Below are 18,497 nucleotides of genomic sequence, written 5' to 3'. Positions count from 1 at the left end.
AATTGCAGGTCTATGGGGAAAAGGTTATGGAGGTGGGGGTAGGGGTAGGACTAGGTGAGTTGCTCTTCCAGAGAGTCGACATGTGCACAACAGGAAAAATGGCCTCTTTCTGTGCTGTAACCGTCTGATGATCCATTGCTGTTTGAGGAATAGAATTCCAAACTTCTACCACCCTTTGTGTGTAACAGTGTTTCCTATTCTTGCTCCTGAAAGATCTGGTTTTAATTTTTCAACTATGCCGCTAATCCTAGACTCTCCAACCAGCGGAAATAGTTTCTCTCTATTTACCCTCTCGGTTCCCCTTAATTTCTCGAAAAGTTTGATCAAAACACTCCTTAACATTCTAAATTCCCTGGAATGCAATGTTATTTTGTGTAGTGTCTCCTCGTAATTTAACTCTTGCAGCCCAGGTATCATTCTGGTAATACTATGCTGCACTCCCATCGAGGCTAATATAATCTTCCTAAGTTGTGGTGCCCAGACCTACTCACTGTATTTTAGGTGTGGTCTAACCAGGGCTATGTATAACTGAAGCATGACTTCTGCCGTGTTGTATTCTAGTCCTCTACATATAAAGGCCTGCATTCCATTAGCCTTTTTGAATATTTTTTCAGCTGTTCATGAATTTTAATGACCAGTGTACCTGGACCCCTGAGTGTCTTTGGGGCTCCACTGTTTCTAGATTTTCACCGTTTAGAAACTACATTATTCTATACTTTTTAAGTTCAAAGGGGGTAACTTCACATTTGCCTATATTGACATCCATTTGCCACAGTTATGCTAGTTCACTTAATCTATCAATATCTCTTTGTAACGTTATGCTTCCGTGTACACTACTTACAGTGCTGCCTATCTTTGAGTCATCTGCAAATTTGGATTTGTGGCATTCTACTCAATCACCCAAGTCATTAATAGATTCAGTGAATAGTTGAGACCTGACCACAGATCCTTGCGGGACACCATTAGTCACATCCTGCCAATTAGAGTACCTGCCCATAATCCTTACTCTGTCTCCTGTCACTTAGCCAATTTCCTAACCAGGTCAATAATTTGTCTTCAATTCCATGAGCTTCAACTTCAGCTAATACTCTCTTATGAGGAACATTATCAAATGCCTTCAAGAGATCCATATAGATAACATCTGTAAACATTCATCTGTACACTACTTAGGCAGCTCTTCAAGAAATTCAATCAGCTTTGTCAAGCATGACCTACTCTTTATAAATCCAATCTCTGATCAACTGAAAATTTTTAAGATATTCAGTCACCCTATCTTTAATTAAAATCACTGTTCTGGCGAGTCAGGTTATGAAAAGTATAGCCAAGTGGGATGGCTTCAATAAGGGGTGAGGTGTCACCATCCACAAACCAGATTCAGTGAAAGCCAGGATATTAATCAAATCATCTGCGGATGGTGAGGGCCTTGTTCTTGAGTGAATTAACGTTTTGAAGGGAAGTATGGACAGACGGTGATTGCTTCTATCAGCAGGAAACAGAGTGATAGACGGGATAATTGCCATGTGAAGGAGGCTGGTGAAGGTAGCTCTCAACATGTGCACAAGGGGAAATGGGGGAGGAAGATCAGTGAGAGTGGAAGATGAGGAATTGGGTTGTTGCTCTTAAGAAGGCAGCAAGGAGTGCCTCAGTGGGTCAGAGAAAGCCAAGCAAAGTATCCTACAGTGGGTAACCTTGGACATGTTCAGTTTCAAGTCTGCATTAGCAGGAGAGAAGCAAGGCAGAGGAATAGTTTAGGGATTGGAGGGGAGAGATGAAAGATAGCATAGCCAGGTAAAGAGGGGAAAAAAGAGAGGTGACCAGGGGGAGAAAGTTGTAAGTTAAAGTGGGGAGGGGACAACGAATAGTCCAGAGTTGAAATCTGAGGTCCATTGATAGACATAATAGGGCAGTTTGGAGCAGTCACCAACCTATGTGGGAGAAAAGACCAGGTTAAAAGCAAGTAGCATGGAAGTGATGGATCTGAGAGCTGTGGGAGGATCAGAGAAATTGCTGATGCAGCCAACTCCAGTGAGCTAAACAACCACTGGATACACTGAGGCCCCAGAATTAGAAAGCTCAGGACAGAGTCACCCAGGAACCACAGAGGTTAATCTGCAGGTGCATCGTGGCTGTAGCTGCTAACAGTGCACAGTAGTAGAGTTTGTAGAATGGCAAAAGAGCACAAAGCAGTGGGAGTGAAATCCAGAGGCCAAGATTAGCAAAAACTGGGAAACTAGAGGAGGGTGAAGGATAACTTCAATGGACCTGTGCCAATGAGGAAGATGGCCCGAGTAGCAATAGGCAGTGAGGCACATGACACTTGGAGCAGCAACATGAGCATGAGGCCCGAGTCCAGTGAAGAGTATAGAGAAGTTCTGGAGGCACAGTGGAGCAGGTCAAAATCAGCATGAAATAAATTATTGGGTCATTTCATTTATTTTGTGTTAAACTGCATCAACTTAACTAAAAATATTTTATTCACATAACTATCAAAGTTATGGAATGCATCCTGATGCAGCATTATGTGTTAATTTTTAAATCCAACACTGTTTCCCACCATCAGCTTTTCATCTGCAGCTGGGCTGGGCAGGACCTGAAACAGCTGTTGATCCATGGTTCACTGTTAAATGGTGTGCTTTGGGAGATTAGAGCTCAACCTGGCAGATCTGAACTAAGCTGCCGTGACGTGTGGTGGCTTGTTGAGCAGCAAGAATCAGCAGGTGAAATGTGTTGGTCAAGACCGGGATCTTTAATGTGCAGGTTAAAACTACAGTTGTCCAATAATTAATTATCATTTGGATAATGCTCAAATTCCTGTTGGCAGTGCTCAAGGGCTATATGTGGTGTTCAGTGATATGAAAGAATTCAGTGATAATAATCCAAGGTCACTATCGTTGGAACAAGATCAGACACCTATTAAATAATATATTTATTTGATAACTATTTTTATTTCCTGCTGCTCATGAAACAAAAATAAATTGATACAGGATATATTTTAAAAAATAGCGTGAGAACTGATGAGTATAAAGCCTGCTAAAGCCTCACTGTATTACAAAACAGTTTATATTGAAAGGTAAAATGCAAAAAGCAGAATAATTTAAGTGCTATTGTGTTGCACACAAATGGTGCCAGTCTTATTTGCTTTGACCTATTCACTATAAGAGGTTCTACCCTTCCACCCACAGGAGCTACCAAATTAAATAGTGCTTGCTGTGGGTTTGAGTTTCATACAAATGACTTTTTATGGTCTAACATTAAATATTACTGATTTAATTTATTGAATCTGCTTCCACTGTCCTTTCAGTCAGCGCATTCCAGATCACAACAAACGTGGATTTTGTTTCTGTGATGACAACTTGTTTTCGTATTACGCCTTTTATAAAGCGTCCCAAGGTACTCCTGAAGAATGTTACAAAGCAAAATTTTACGCCGAGTCTTATAAGGCAACATTAGCGCAAATGACCAAAACTTGGTCAAAGAGGTAGATGCTTAGGCTACTTCTTAAAAGAGGAAAGAGAGGTTGAGAGGTCGAGGGAGGGAATTCCAGAACTTAGAGCTTTGGCAGCTGAAGGTACGGCCACCAATGGTGAAGCAGTTAAAATTGGGGATGAGCAAAAGGCCAGAATTAGAAGAGCTCAGATATCTGGGAGGGTTGTGGGGCTGATTGTGGAGATTGCAGAGGTAGCAAGGGATGGGGCCAGGGAGGGATTTAGAACAAGGTTGAGAAAAATCATAGCCAATGTAAGTCAGTGAACACAGAAGTGATCGGGGAACCTTAGGACACTGGCAGGAGAGTTTTGGATTACCTCAAGTTAACAAAGGGTAGAATGTGGGAGGCCGGCCAAGATTGTGTTAAAATAGTCAAGACCCAAGGTAACAAGGGCATGAATGAAGGCTTCAGCGGCAGATGAGTCGAGACAGGGGCAGAGTCAAGCAATGTTACGGTAGTGGAAATTGGCGGTTTTAGCAATGGCACGGATTGATTGATTAATTGAAAGTTCATCTCGTGGTCAAATATGACACTAATGTGTGAACAGCCTAGTTCAGCCTCAGACAGTGGCCAGAGAGAAGGATGGGGTCAGTAGCTCGGGAGTGGAGTTTATGGTGGGGAACAAAGGCAATGGTTTTGGGTTTTCCAATATTTAATTGGAGGAAATTTCTGCTAATCCAGTGTGGATGTTAGAGAAGCAGTCTGATAACTTAAATACAGTGGAAGAATCAAGAGGTTGTGGTGAGGTAGAGCTGGGTGTTGTCAGCATATATGTGGAAACTGATGCTGCATTTTTGGATGATGTCACTGAGGGGTAGCATGTAGATGAGAAATGGAAGGGGTGCAAGGATAGACCGTTGAGAACATGAGAGGAAATGTTGTGAGAGTGGGAGAAGAAGCAGTGTCACCTCTTGTTCTTTTGCCAATTACCTTGAATCCCTGTCCTCTGGCTATTGTACCATCTGCCACTGGAAGTTCTTATTTACTCTATCGAAGCCCTTCATGATTTTGAATACTTCTGTCAAATCTCCCTTAACCTCTCTGCTCTAAGGAGAACTGACCCAGCTTCAGTCTTTCAACAAAGCTGAAGTCTCACAGCCATGGTACCATTCTAATAAATCTCCCTTGCACTCACCCCAAGGCTTTGGCACCCTTCCTAAAATGTGGTAATGAGAATAGGCCAAAATACTACAACTACAGTTGTGCAAATTAATTACCAACATTTAGAAATTTTATTTGCATTATATCTGGGATGGCATGGATCAAAGCAAAAGGAAAATTTATAATCCAATATTATGTTTGGATTATGTACTGAAACATCTTCTGGATCATAGAATCGGTAGGATGAGGTTTTGTGCCCTGCACCATGGGTTTTTAATATGGAGCAGTCAGGGAAGGGTACACGAAGATGCCAGGTGCTTCCCCATGGAAATGGAAGAAGAGTTGAAGGGCAAGTCAGACGAGGTCACTCTCATGCATTTGTTAGCAGCCAATTCCAGAATGGCATTGGGAGAAGTTTTATTGCCTGTCCAATTTGCTAGGGAACGGTACGTGGCTTGGGACAACCTAAAAGAAGAGGAGATATAACAAAAAGGGAGGTTATAAATAACTGCTGGGGCTTTCAGCAGATTAATTACTAATCTACCAGCTAGCTTTAAATCTTCATTTGTTTTAAATCTAAGCTAATTCCATGCCGTTGTGAAGATTCTCAAGGGACCACCCTCTTTGCCAGCCTCTGTAATCTACCGTGAAACTCCAGTGGTTCTTCGATTTTTTTAAAAGAAAAGTCATTGATTTTACTGATAAATCATGGGTGGAAGTTGACTGTCAAATTCAGCAGCTAGCGCTATAACAGACTGCTGCATCTGAAAATGTGGTTATCTGATATGTGAGTTGTAGAAAACATGCCAAAATATGTCGAGGATTTTCATGTCAGATGAGGCTGACACCTGTCATTACTGTCATTCAAGTGTTATTCATTTCTATTGCACATACTACTATTCTGTCATATTGTGCTGAAGCACAGACACACTGAGCCTCAGTTTGGAAAACTGCATCATGGTACATTTACGTACTGTTGCAGCTGCAGTCCAAACTGGCTATGTAACCCTGAGCTAATTGGGGTCATAGGCATTTTTACTGACTGGAGTCATGTTGTTTAAAGGAGTTTGCTGTAGCAGACACGGTTATGCTGACAATATTTTTCTAGTTTAAAGACAATTTGTTTGAGCTTAGAAGTTTCTGAACTGTAAACAAAATGCTAGGAGACGCATCAGAGAAAGGAATTCCATCCTATGTTGTGCGAGTGAATAAAGTTCTGTGCCTTTTTCCCTAGGAAAGGAAGGGAAAGTCCGGCTGACAGAAAGCAGGCCTGAGGGAGCCCAGAGCCCATGGGAAGTGCAGGTAACAGCATGCTGTCCTAGCAGCTGTTTCAGCGTCTATTACACTGTCAATTTGTGCAGGCAGCAGGTGCTCTATCTCACATTTAATCTTTAATGCTCTGCAAAGGCAAAGACCAGGCAGGACACAAGTCTGTTCAGAACGTTGCATCGGCAGGTGTGGAATTGTGCAAGGTAAGGCAATAGGTGCAATCTGTCTGTGCTCTAAAGTGATCCTGTGGTTTTATAACAAAAAAACATGATATATTAATTTAAATTTGTAAAGTTTTGTTGTCTATTTGGGGTTATCCTTCTGATTACTGGCAATTAACTTTGCTTACCTTGAATTTTTATGAAATATAAAGTCAAATAGAACAGTGTGAATTCTGAAAGTTGTAACAAGGAAGACAGAAAATCCAGTGAACTCTTCTACTTTGTTTCCCAGCCTTGTCACTTGGGATTATTCTTTACAGTACTGTTATCATCCTTTAATTTAAAATTGACATTAGAAAGGGATAGGGAGCTCACTCTGGATTCCGTTTTAACAGAAACTGCTCCAGCAGAATAGTGACACTTCTTTACATGTGATGCTAAAGAGTATTTCCAGATAAATGCTGGAAAATTACAATGAATCGCAATACCAATCTTTCCTCACAGCTAAAGAGCAGAAGCTACAGCCGGACCTTTAGTCCCATTGGCCATATGATTACCACAAGAAGGCTACCTTCGGATAAACCTGTCCACATTTCCCTGAGCCTAGATGACCTTACAGGTATGACAACATATATCAGTTACAAAATGTGAAGATAAATAGGTTCAGACATAATTTGAAATCCTTCAGTTAGCATTACTATTTTTATATATCTAAACATTTGTAGAACTGTAAAATTACTTAAAAAAAATGAAGGCTACAGAAGATTTCACTTTTAGGAAATGAAGGGAATTTGAAAATGTTAGATTTTTTGTACATGTGGGAAAAGAGACGAATTATAAAATACAATTTATGTTGTTTTACTGTAATTCAATGACTGATTTACTGCAGCATTTTTGAATACATCCCAGTGACGATAAATTTTAAAGGTGCAATAAATAACTGTAAAGTTAATTATGCATGATATTTGACAATTAGTCCAATCATAATTTTTCAAGTTCTGTATTTTGTCTAACTGGTGTTTTTTTTCTTTGACTCTGTATATTGTATTTGTTAAGGAAATCCAGGTTAGTCATTTAACCAATTCAAAGTGATGCATAATTTTTTCTATTGTCTGAGGCGATGGGAGATGTGGGCAAATTTTCTATTCCACATAGGCATCAGTGCAGAACAAGCATGTGAAGACCAGGAAATAGTGCAGAGATCCATATTGCCAGTTCCTGTGAAATCTGCATAGTACACAATCATCCTTTCAGTTTGACCTGAAGTGTTTTTGCACAAAATGTCCTAGAGTTTCATTTCAAGCAATGGTAATTACACAATAATCAGCATGTGCTCTATTCCCTGGTAAATGGATGATGAAGCTCAGGTCAGTTCTGATCTAACAACATGTGACTACTCGAAGGGGACCAGCTAGATTTTCCACAAGTCCATTTCTGACAGTGGACTTTGAATGTTGATTTCTGAGAATTGAATTTCTATGATTTTTGGCTGCTTTTTGATCATTTTCTTTCTTTCTTTCAAACCCAGGTTTTTTGCTAGCAATGTTTTTGATTGCTACAATTAAAAATCAGAATACGGGAATTTATTTAAATTCTCCCATTCCATGTTATTTGGAGACGAAAGAAGAGGGTGAAAGATGGGATGTGAAATAGGTTTGCTTCTACTGTACCTGAGCTAGGGTGTCTATAATTGTTCTCATCCACGCAGTCATGTATGCAGACCCAGGCAAATCTACTTAGATTGTCTGGGGAAAAACTGTCTTCACAGGCTCTCATTCACTGGTGAGGTAGTGATGGGAGCATTCTGTTTGCTGGTATCTGAATGCAGCCAGTAGCTGTCATGACCACTATTGTTCTGAGCTTCTGTGCTCCATGCTTCTAAATTACTGCAGTGCACAGTTGCATCATGTGGGTATTTGATGCATTTTTTGCTAGCACAAGTAGCTTCATCACTTGTCTATGAAAACCAGAATTAGATGAAATTGCAGTTCAATAAAGTCTGGAGCATCATTGATGGCACCGAGCTGACACTCAGTCCCATGGCTTTCATGAGCAGCAAGGATTTCCACTCCATAAATGTACAGTGATCAATGACCAGCAAGGCAAGATCATGTATGTCAATACCTGCCTTCTAGGCAGCAGTCATACCAGTTTGATTTTTGTGAGCCCTCTTTGGTCTGAGCCTGGCAAAGTGGAGAAGGAGGACCTCCTCCAGTGCAGGACTGTTTAAATGATCGAAACATCTCTCCTAAATTTGCAGCTTTGCAGCTAGAGTCAGGTACTCATGGATAAATATTTCAGCTAAGTGGCAGAGCCACTTAATGCAGCAAATGTGAACAGCCTTCATGCGGATAGACCTCTGCAGCATTTGAGCTACTAAGACCTAGCCCCATCAGAAGAAAATTCCCTTGACATAGCTGATATAAAATGTGGCCAAATTTACTATCTTAAACGTGATGAATGTATACATTTTGCACAAGTTACCCCAGTGCTTTCCTTTGGTGATGGCATAGCCTAGATTTTCTTATATTGATGCAATTCAAATCTGAATTCTGTAGTTTGCACTTAATTTTTTTGAGGTTAATTCATTGGCGCACCTTGAATTGTGGATTTGAATAGATAAAGAAAGTATGCTCAGGGTGGGAAGAGAAAATTCAGTGTCATAAGAACATAAGAGCAGGAATAGGCCATTCAGCCACTGAGCCATTCAGTTCAAACATGGTTGATCTCGATCTTAACTCCAACTACCCGCCTTGGTTTCGTAACCCTTAATACCCATACCTAACAAAAATCTATCTATATTAGTTTTGGGATTTTAAATCGATCTGTTATACCCTTTCATCATCTTAAACACCTCAGTTAGACCACCTCTTAATCTTCCATGAAGTTGGTAGAATTTTAAAGTTTGGAGGACGATTTAAGTGCTTCTGCCTTATCTACTGCTATCAGTAGTTGATCCTGACCACTTTCTGGAAGGTGTACTATGATATGAGAAAGGGGCCCAGTTGGTCTGAATGTTACATTGCCCTTGGAGACAACATCCTTGTTTGTGCCTGGGCCAGTCTTAGCTGGCAGCTTCCTGCTTCTCCACTGCCACAGCTACATGCTCCTGTTTGAAAATTCACCCAGTGCATTCTCCTCAAACTGAGGGTGGGTGTTATTCAATGGGTGGAGTCATTAATTGAAGCAATCTTAATCCAGCTCTCAGTATAGGGGTTTGCCCTCCAATTCCAAATTAACAGCCCTGTTTTCCTGTGGACCAATTGAAGCATTTTGCATCACTATTAGAACAACATGGTTTGGCATACACTGGATCTGATTTTCGTGAACATGACATTAAAAAAATGTAATGTTTTGAAATCTACACATGGCATAACAACACAAAGTAAGACAGAACCTGACTGCAGCCTGTTCTGGCCTTGTTCCAATTCATGGTTGGATTTCATGCTCTTGATATTGACAGGGTCTTCATTTAATACATGAATAGGATATTGAAGTCTCCTACTTGATTCCCAATAGGCAGGAATGCTGAACGCAAAGTCGAACCCACAGCCAGGTAGCCTGGAGTATAGCGATGCTAGGAGCCGGCCTCCAGGTCAGGTGTCATTTAAGAGTGCACATATGTTAAAAGAAAGTGCTCTTCAATCATGTCTAGTCAGGTTTTATTAATTTATTTTTCTGCTGTTGCCGTTGTTCTCGTGAGCCTTTGTGCCAGATTTCCTTATTTTTGTGTCAGCCATAGTTCAGTTGGTAACATTTTTGCCTTTGAGTTAGAACATTGTGGGTTCAAATCCACTTTCAGGACTTGAGTGCAAAAACCAAAAACTAACACTCCAGCACAGTACTGAGGGAATATGCACTGTCAGAGGTGCCGTCCTTTAGATCAGACACTAAAGTGAAGCCACATCTACCCTCTCAGGTGGACGTAAAAGATGCCACGGCATTATTTCAAAGCAAAGCAGGTAAGTTATCTTTGTTGTCCTATCCAATATGTATCCCTCAATCTAGATCATTAAAAACATATTATCTGGTGATTATCACATTGCTTTAGCGGAAGCTTGCTGTGTGCAACTTTGCTGCCACGTTTCCTATATTACAACAGTAACTGCACTTTAGAAGTACTTTATTGGTTGTGAAACATTTTGAGACATCCTATGGTCATGAAAGGTGCTGTATAAATGCAAGCCTTTCTGCTCCCTTTTGCTCTGAGCACCAATACTGCTGCCAATGGGTTTTCCAATGGGAATCCTCTAAGCTGAGGTGTTTGGAAGAAGTGGAGGAGCTATGGAGAGATATCAAGGATGTCAGGCTGCGTAAGGGGTGCCCCATGCCATCTTGCCTATACCTGCACACCCACATTTACAGAGAGAAGTGGAATTTCCACACTTTGGCATTGTGGAGGCTCAGCTTCTAAAAGTAAACCTCTGATGATGTCACCTCAATATGTGAATGGTGAATCTCCGATTAATTGTTATGCTGGACTGCTTTTCAGAAACATCCCAATCACTACATTATGCTTTACGCAGCATTGCTCTGAAGGAAAGTAATGCTAGAGCAATCAAAAGCCAACAATGCTCAATAGGCCACATCTGTCAAGATGCTACTTATCCATTTCTTTAGATCCTAGCACACTTGCCTGGCAAAAACATGGATCTTTGAGTTTGAGTCAGTAACAAGCAAATGTAGAGATGTATGTCTGCTCCACAGACATCAGTGGCTATCATGCAACAAAGGCTGGCTTAAGTAGTGTCAGTGTGATCAGCTTGGCCTGAAATGTTCCTGCATTTCCTTGCTGATGTTGACCCATGAGAATTGTGGCATTGAGTGGAAGCTCCTCAGAACTATCTCATGCGTGCCCCTCCAGCATCCATCAAGCAGGGAACTAGGTGCTTTAGCTGCTTCACCACTTGTCTCCAAATCATGCTTGCACATTTGAGGTAAATGCAGGTGGAAAGCATTGATCAGATAATTACTTGAGCACATATAAAGTGACACTTACTGACACAGGAGTAGAGAAGAGTCAGGCGATATATAACTGCAATGTTTCACTGAATAAAGTTATTCCAAGTAAAGATTGGCTCTGGTTTCTTCCTTTCAATGGCTACCAAGAGTATGACAAACTTAGGATTCCCATTCCCTTCATTTTTGTTTTACTCTTAATTACCTGTCCCTACAACTTTGTCAACCATGCTAATGGTTTAAAATGTTCTTTGGGGCTCTCAGATCAAAGGATTTTGGAATCTTTGCCTCTGTTGTAAGGTTTTCTTTTGATTGTCATAACTCAATAAATTGACTTATAAACATTTATTCTCCTATCAATAGTATCATCCGTGCACTTATGAGCCTGCACCTAGTCAAATAAATGCTTATGTTTATGAGTTTACATTGGAAAATTGAACTCCATTTCATTACTTTTTGAGCAGGATTTGCACCAGCTCTTAACTATTTTGAGTCAACTTAGATCTGTTGATGGAAATTGATCCCACAGTTTCCGCTTGTGCCTGTACCTTTTAATGCTAAGATGTAAGCTGCCATTCCTGGTTACTGTTTCTTAATTTTTAAAATACAGATTATTCTAGCACCTCAGTTAGTAGTTCAGCAATCAGGTTTGTAGATTGACCAAAGGTGGAAGATATGGGCAAATAAACCATTGTGCTGATATATTTGGGGGAGGGGCAGGCCATTGAGAGTTTGGAGTTAAAGCATGTTTCAAAGTAATAGAAACAAACTGAACATTGTGTCTGGATGTTGGAAAGCTTTACAATGTGAAGTTTCCAATGTTATGAGATTGTGCTGAGGGTGTTTAAAGAGTTAGGCTCCAAATTAAAAATACAGGACCGCAAAGGTAGTAATGTCTAGAGTGCTACCTGAGCCACGTACAAACTGGCACGGGGTCAAACAGATCAGAGAATTGTCTGCATGGCTCAAAGAGTGGCATGGGAGACAGCAGTTTCAATTCATGGGGCACTGGCACCAGTACAGGGGAAAGAGAAAGCTGTTCCACTGGGACAGGCTGCACTTAACCTGAGCTGGCATCAGTTTTCTGCCAAATCATAGGGCTGTAGATAGGGCTTTAAACCAGAAAGATATGGAGAGGGTTCAAATGAAGCTCTCTTTTTTTTATAAATTTAAGGAAAAAAGCCAAGGCCATAAAGCAGGACCCCATTTTGTTTAAAGATAAGTGTGTGGCAATGAAAAGTTTCATGGTAATAGTGCACTATTGATTAAGGTCAAAAGAGGGAAAAATGGTAAAAAGTTAAAATTAAAGTTGCTTTATCTGAATTCACAAAGCAGTTGCAACAAGATAGACAAATTAATGACAAACTAATAAATAAAGTCAGAGAATGTGGAGATGAAGGAGAAGTAGCAGATTGTTAGCTGGCTTCAAGACAGAAAGCAGAGCAGGAGTAAAAGGTAATGATTTGGAGTGGCAGAAGGTGGGAAGTGATGCTCTACAAGGATCAGTGCTGGGACCACTGCTGTTCACAATTTACATTAACGATCTGGACTTTGGAATCAAAGACACAGTTTTTAAATTTGCAGTTAACATAAAATTGGGTGGTCAGTACTGAGGCGGACTGCAGCAAATTACAGGAGGACATTAATAAACTTGCAGAATGGGCAAATAATTGTGAAATGAAGTTCAACACAGATAAATGTGAGCTTGTGCAATGCGGTAGCAAGAATAGGGAGGTCACTATTACGTGGAAGGTGCAATCTAGATGTCATTGAGGAGCAAATGGATCTCAAAGTATAAATACACCAATCACTAAAAGTTGCACCATGGGTTACCATAAAGAAATCAAACCGAGCATGAGACTTTACTTCTAGAGGGACAGAATTGAAAAGTAAGGAGGTTATGCTAAACTTGTATAGAGCTTTGGTTAGACCACATTTTGAATACTGCATGTAGTTCTAGTTGCCACGTTATAAAAAGGATATAGAGGCACTGGAGAGAGTGATAGAGGATGATAGCAGAAATGTGTGGATATACATGTTGGGAAAGGATTGACAAGCTGGGTCTCTTTTCTCTTGAAAAAGGAAGGGCTGAGGGGTGACCGAATAGGGGTATTTAAAATTATGAAAGGTTTTGGTAGTAAATGCAGAGAAAATGTTCCCTCTTGTGGGGAAGAGCATAACTAGAAGCCATCAATATTAGGATAGTCACCAAGAAATCCAGGAAAAAACCTCTTTAGCCAAAGCATGGTGAGAATGTGCTGCCACAGGGAGTGGTTGCAGTGAATAGTATGGATGCATTTAAGGGAAAGCTGGACAAAAATAAGAGGAAGAAGGGATAGATTTAGATGTGGAAAGATGATAGGAGTTTTGAGTAGAGGGTAAGCGCCAGGATGGACAGGCTGGGCTGAATGGCCTATTTCTGTGCCAAATGCCTTATGTAGTTCAATGTAAACATAGATAAATAGGTTTAATCTAATAGACATTAGAGAGACATGGTTGCATGGTGACCATGGTTGGAGACTAAATGTTCCAGAGCACCTGACATTTTGAAAAGACAGACAAAATGGAAAAGTAGGGTGGCAATGGAGTCTTGATAATAAAGGATGGCTTAAGGATAGAGGAAGGATCTCGGCTCTGAAGAGAAGGAAGTAGAATCAGTATGAGTCAAGATAACAAATAACAAGGGTCAGAAAAGAATGGTGGGAGTAGTTTATAGGCCCCCTAACAGTAGCCATACTGTTGGACAGACTATGTAACAAGAAATAAAATGAGCTTGTAACACAGGCAATGCAATAATCATGGGGGATTTTCATTTGTGTATAGATTGGACAAATCAAATTGGCAAAAGTAGGTTGCAAGTTAAGTTCATGAAATACATTCAAGACAATTTGCTAGAACAATACATCATAGAACCAATCAGGAAAGAGGCTACTTTAGATCTTTAGTGCAATGAGGCAGGGTTAATTAGTAATCTCATTGTAAGGAATCTGCTGGGAAAGAGTGATCATAATATAGTAGAATTACACATTAAATTTGAATGTAATGTACATAGTCCAAAGAGTATTAAGCTTAAATAAAGGCAATTACATAGATGTGAGTTGGATATGGTAGAGATGGAAATTAGATTAAAAGGCATGACTATTGATGAGTAATGGTGGGCATTTAAAGAAATATTTCATAATTCTCAATGAACCTACATTCCACTGAGGAATAAAAACTCCATGGGAGAAGAAAGTCATCCATGGGTAACTAAAGAGGTTAAGGAAAGTATTAGATTAAAAGAACAGACTTCTAATATTGCTAAGAAGAATAGTAAACCTTAGGATTGGGAGATACTAACAAAGGATGATCAAAAAATTGATAAAGAGGGAGAAAGTAGAATATGAGAGTAAACTACGCAGAAATATAAAAATGAATTGTAAGAGTTTCTGGAAGTATATGAAAAGGAAAACAGTAGCTCCCAATAAATGTGGATCCCATGGGTTGAGACCGGGGAAATTAGAAAGAGAAATAAGGAAATGGCAGAGGCATTAAACAAGTATTTTCTGTCTGTCATCATAGTAGAAGAAAGAAAAACCATACCAGAAATAGTGGGGAACCAAGGCCCAATGAGAGGGATTAATATTAGTAAAGGAAAGATACTGGAGAAATTAACAGGACTGATAGCTGACAAATCCCCTGGACCTGATGGCCTAAAGTCTATGGCCAGAATTTTCCTGTCGGTGATTTCGGGGTGGGGCCCACTCGCCAACGGGAAAATGATGCGGGATGACGTAGGGAGAAACCCCCGACGTCATCCCGGTCCCTTTAAATTTTCAGGAAGGTGGGCGGACAGCGAAATCAGCTGTCCGCCCGCCGACCTGTCAATGGCCAATTGAGGCCATTGACAGGATAATTCAAGTAATTAAAGGCCCTGCATGTCCAACCTTAAGGCTGGCGGGCAGGCCAGGAGCCCCAGCGGGCTTCTGATAATATATGAAACCTCACTGGTGGGATGAGGTCTCATGTTCCTTTTTAAAAATTTTAATAAATGTAATGTGATATTTATTAACATGTCCCATCTCGTGTGACATTGTCACATGAGGGGGACATGTTAATAATATTTTTATTTTTCTATTTTTTAAGTTTTGTGCACTGTCACTAATCACCCTGAGACAACACTTAGTCTCAGGGAGCAGTGCACTCTTTCATGCGCATGCGCAAAAGAGTGCACTTTGACAGTTGGGGTGTCCCTCCCCCCTGGAACAGGAAGTGCATAGCGCTTCCTGTCAGGCAGGCCGCAGGGCAGGCCTTAATTGGCCCGCCCGCTCAAAATGGCAGCAGGCCCCGTTTCGGCGGCGTGGGTTGGCTGTCCGCCCACCGCCGAGCCGATGGGGCCCACACGCCCACCAAGGGCAAAATTCTGCCCTATGTTTCTAAAAGAAATGGCTGCAAAGATAGTGGGTGCATTGGTTTTTAAAATTCTCTAGATTCTAGAATGGTTCCAGTGGATTGGAAGGTAGCAAATATAACACCATGATTAAAGAAAGGAGGGAGAGAAAGAGGGAACAGGCTTGTTGGCATATCAGTCAATGGAAAAGTACTGGAATCCATTCTTAAGCGAGTGGCAACACGACACTTAGAAAATCACAATAGGGTCAGCCAGAGTTGACATATTCTTATCCAAGGGAAATCATGTTTGACAAATCTATTAGAGTTTTTTCAGAATGTAACTAGTAGAATAGATAAAGGGGATCTGCTTGGTTGCAGTATATTTGGATTTTAAAATGCACTTGACAAGGTGCCACAAGAAAGGTTGCTGCACAAAAAAAGGACTCATGGGATTGGGTGTGGGGGTAATATATCAGCATGCGTAAAGGATTCGTTAAAGGAGAGAAAACAAAAAGTAGGAAAAATAGTTTATTTTCGGATTGACAGGCTGTTACTAATAAGCAAGTTGCCACAAGGCTCAGTGCTGGAGTTTCAGGTTCTTACAGTCTATATTAATGTATTAGACAAAAGAGACAGTAAGCAATGTATCCAAGTTTGCTAATGATATGAAGTTAGATGGGAAAGTAAGCTATGTGGAGAGTACAAAGAGTCTACAACGGGGTGTAGGTAAGTTAAGTGAATGAGTTAAAAGGTGGCAGATGGAGTATATTCTGGGGAAATGTGAAGTTATTCACTTTGATAGGAAGAATAGAAAAACAGAATATTTTTTGAAATGGTAAGAAACTATTAGATGTTGGTGTTCAGAGGGATTTACATTTCCTTGTACAAAAAATGTGGAAAGTTAACATGCAGGTGCAGCAAGCAATTAGTAAGGCAAATTGTATGTTGGCCTTTATTGCAAGATGGAATGGAGTAAAGGAGTAAGGAAGTCTTGTTGCAGTTGTACAGAACTTTGGTGAGACCACACCAGTAATACTATGCACAATTTTGGTCTCTCTGCCTAAGGAAGGATATACTTGCTTTGGAGCAGATGGTTTGCTATATTGATTCTTGGGCTGAGAAAATATGAGAGAGATTGAGCAAAATGGGCTACATTCTCTACAGTTTGGATGAACAAGAAATGATAACTCATTAAAACATGGGGCAGGATTTTCAGCCCACCCAACGCGACGTCTGCACGGAAGCGCTATGCGCTCCCTATGCGGGCGGGGTAGAATCCCTAAATCGAGAGTGCACTCTTTCGCGCATGCGCACGAAAGAGCACACTCATCTCCCTGAGGCTAAGTGCGGCCTCAGGGAGATTGGCTGTCCTGTCATAAATATTAAAAATAATGAAAAAAAAATTTCCTGACATGCCCCCTCATGTGACACTGTCACATGAGTTGGAACATGTCCATAATTTTTACAAAAACTTTCATAAAAATCTTTGAAAACCTACATGAAACCTCATCCCGCCCGTGGATGAGGTTTCATGCTTTTTCTAATGCCCGTCAGGGCTCCTGGCCTGCTCGCCAACCTTAAGGTTGGAAGGGCGGGTCCATTAATTAGTTAAATGACTCTGTCAATGGCCTCAATTGGCCATTGACAGGTCGGCGGGCGCACAGCTGATTTTGCTGCGCTCCTGCCTACTGGAAAATTTAAATGGGGCGCTGTGACGTCGGGAGTTCTGCCCCACGTCACCGCGCATCATTTTACGCGTCGGCGAACAGGCCCCGCCCCCGCTCGCCGACGGGAAAATCCTGCCCATGTACGCTTCTGAGGAAGCTTCACAAGGCAGATGCTTGGCTGGAGTGTTTAGAACTAAGGGTCATAATCTCAGGACAAGGGGTTAGCCATTCTGGACTGAGATGAGGAGAAATTTCTTCACTCAGAGGGTTGCGAATCTTTGGAATTCTCTCAATCATTGAGTATATTCAAGGCAGAGATCAATAGTCTTTTTGGACTCTAAGGGAATCACGAGATATGGAAGTCAGGTAGGAAAGTGTAGTTTAGGTTAAGGATCAGCCACAATTTTATTGAATACAGAGCAGGCTTGAGGAGTTCTATGGCCTACTCCTGTTGCTATTCTTATATCCTTAAGTTTTTATGTCAATTTGTGGAACTGACGAAAACAAGTGCATTGGTATAATGCTGAGTTCCAGAGCTACCATGCAAAAACATAAATAAGTAGACATAAAAAAGAGAAGGGGACCTAGAAGACAATATTAGTGATTCCCCATAGCAACGTCAGAACAAAAACATCAATGCCTCTCTGGTTGGGTGTCTCCTTATTGTCTTCCCAGCTCAGTGCCAGGCTGCCTTCACTCTTTACAAGATTTTTCTCATTCAGTGTCTCTTATCAGTGCAAAGATTTGTCTCACTAACCATTTACTAAGTTCAATATAGATTAATTGACCACACAACTAATTCCTCAAGACCCTACTTTTATAAAATGTCTACTGTATTCTCCAACAGAACAAATCATTGCACTTAATTGTTTGTAAAGCACTTTGGAATGTCCTAGGAGTTATGAGGAATGTTATTTATTTATTACCCACTCAGTGCCATGTGTCTTTCAGCATCTATATCAGTGTCTTACTCATGGTCTCACTCACTCAGGGAATAGGGTCTCACCCCCTCAGTGGTAGAGTGTCCCTTGTTCAAAACATAGCTGTCTCTCACTCAGTGCCAGGATTTCTCCACTTAGCATCATTGTTTGAAAATCGTAAATCCATTGTCTGGGACTATCATTTAACTGTTCTCTGTCACTCAATGTCGGAGTGTTTCTCAATCTCAGTGTCAGGCTGTCTCAGTGTCAGGGTGTTTCTCAATCTCAGTGTCAGTCTGTCTCAGTGTCAGGGTGTTTCTCAATCTCAGTGTCAGTCTGTCTCAGTGTCAGGGTGTTTCTCAATCTCAGTGTCAGTCTGTCTCAGTGTCAGAGTGTTTCTTAATCTCAGTGTCAGGCTGTCTCAGTGTGAGGGTGTTTCTTAATCTCAGTGTCAGGCTGTCTCCGTGTCAGAGTGTTTCTCAATCTCAGTGTCAGTCTGTCTCAGTGTCAGAGTGTTTCTCAATCTCAGTGTCAGGCTGTCTCAGTGTCAGAGTGTTTCTCA

General features: G+C 40.9%; 1 protein-coding gene across 2 annotated transcripts in view; it reads left to right on the top strand.

Moving 5' to 3' along the window:
• Positions 1-5,609: 5,609 nt before the first annotated feature.
• The window catches only part of map3k7cl (map3k7 C-terminal like), a 101,974-nt gene continuing 89,086 nt past the window's right edge, over positions 5,610-18,497 (top strand). Inside the window, exons 1-3 of one of the 2 annotated variants that reach the window (XM_078559888.1) lie at positions 5,610-5,890; positions 5,996-6,060; positions 6,523-6,637. In XM_078559888.1, the coding sequence (XP_078416014.1) occupies positions 5,878-5,890; positions 5,996-6,060; positions 6,523-6,637 (193 nt within the window). In that variant the 5' untranslated portion in view covers positions 5,610-5,877. Of the gene's footprint in view, positions 5,891-5,995; positions 6,061-6,522; positions 6,638-9,481; positions 9,575-18,497 lie in introns of those variants that run through there. The other variant, XM_078559889.1, reaches the window with a different exon arrangement.

This window comes from Cetorhinus maximus, chromosome 16, assembly GCF_964194155.1.
Source record: "Cetorhinus maximus chromosome 16, sCetMax3.hap1.1, whole genome shotgun sequence".
Classification (NCBI taxonomy): Eukaryota; Metazoa; Chordata; class Chondrichthyes; order Lamniformes; family Cetorhinidae; genus Cetorhinus; species Cetorhinus maximus.
This window is presented reverse-complemented; position numbering and strand designations above follow the sequence as displayed.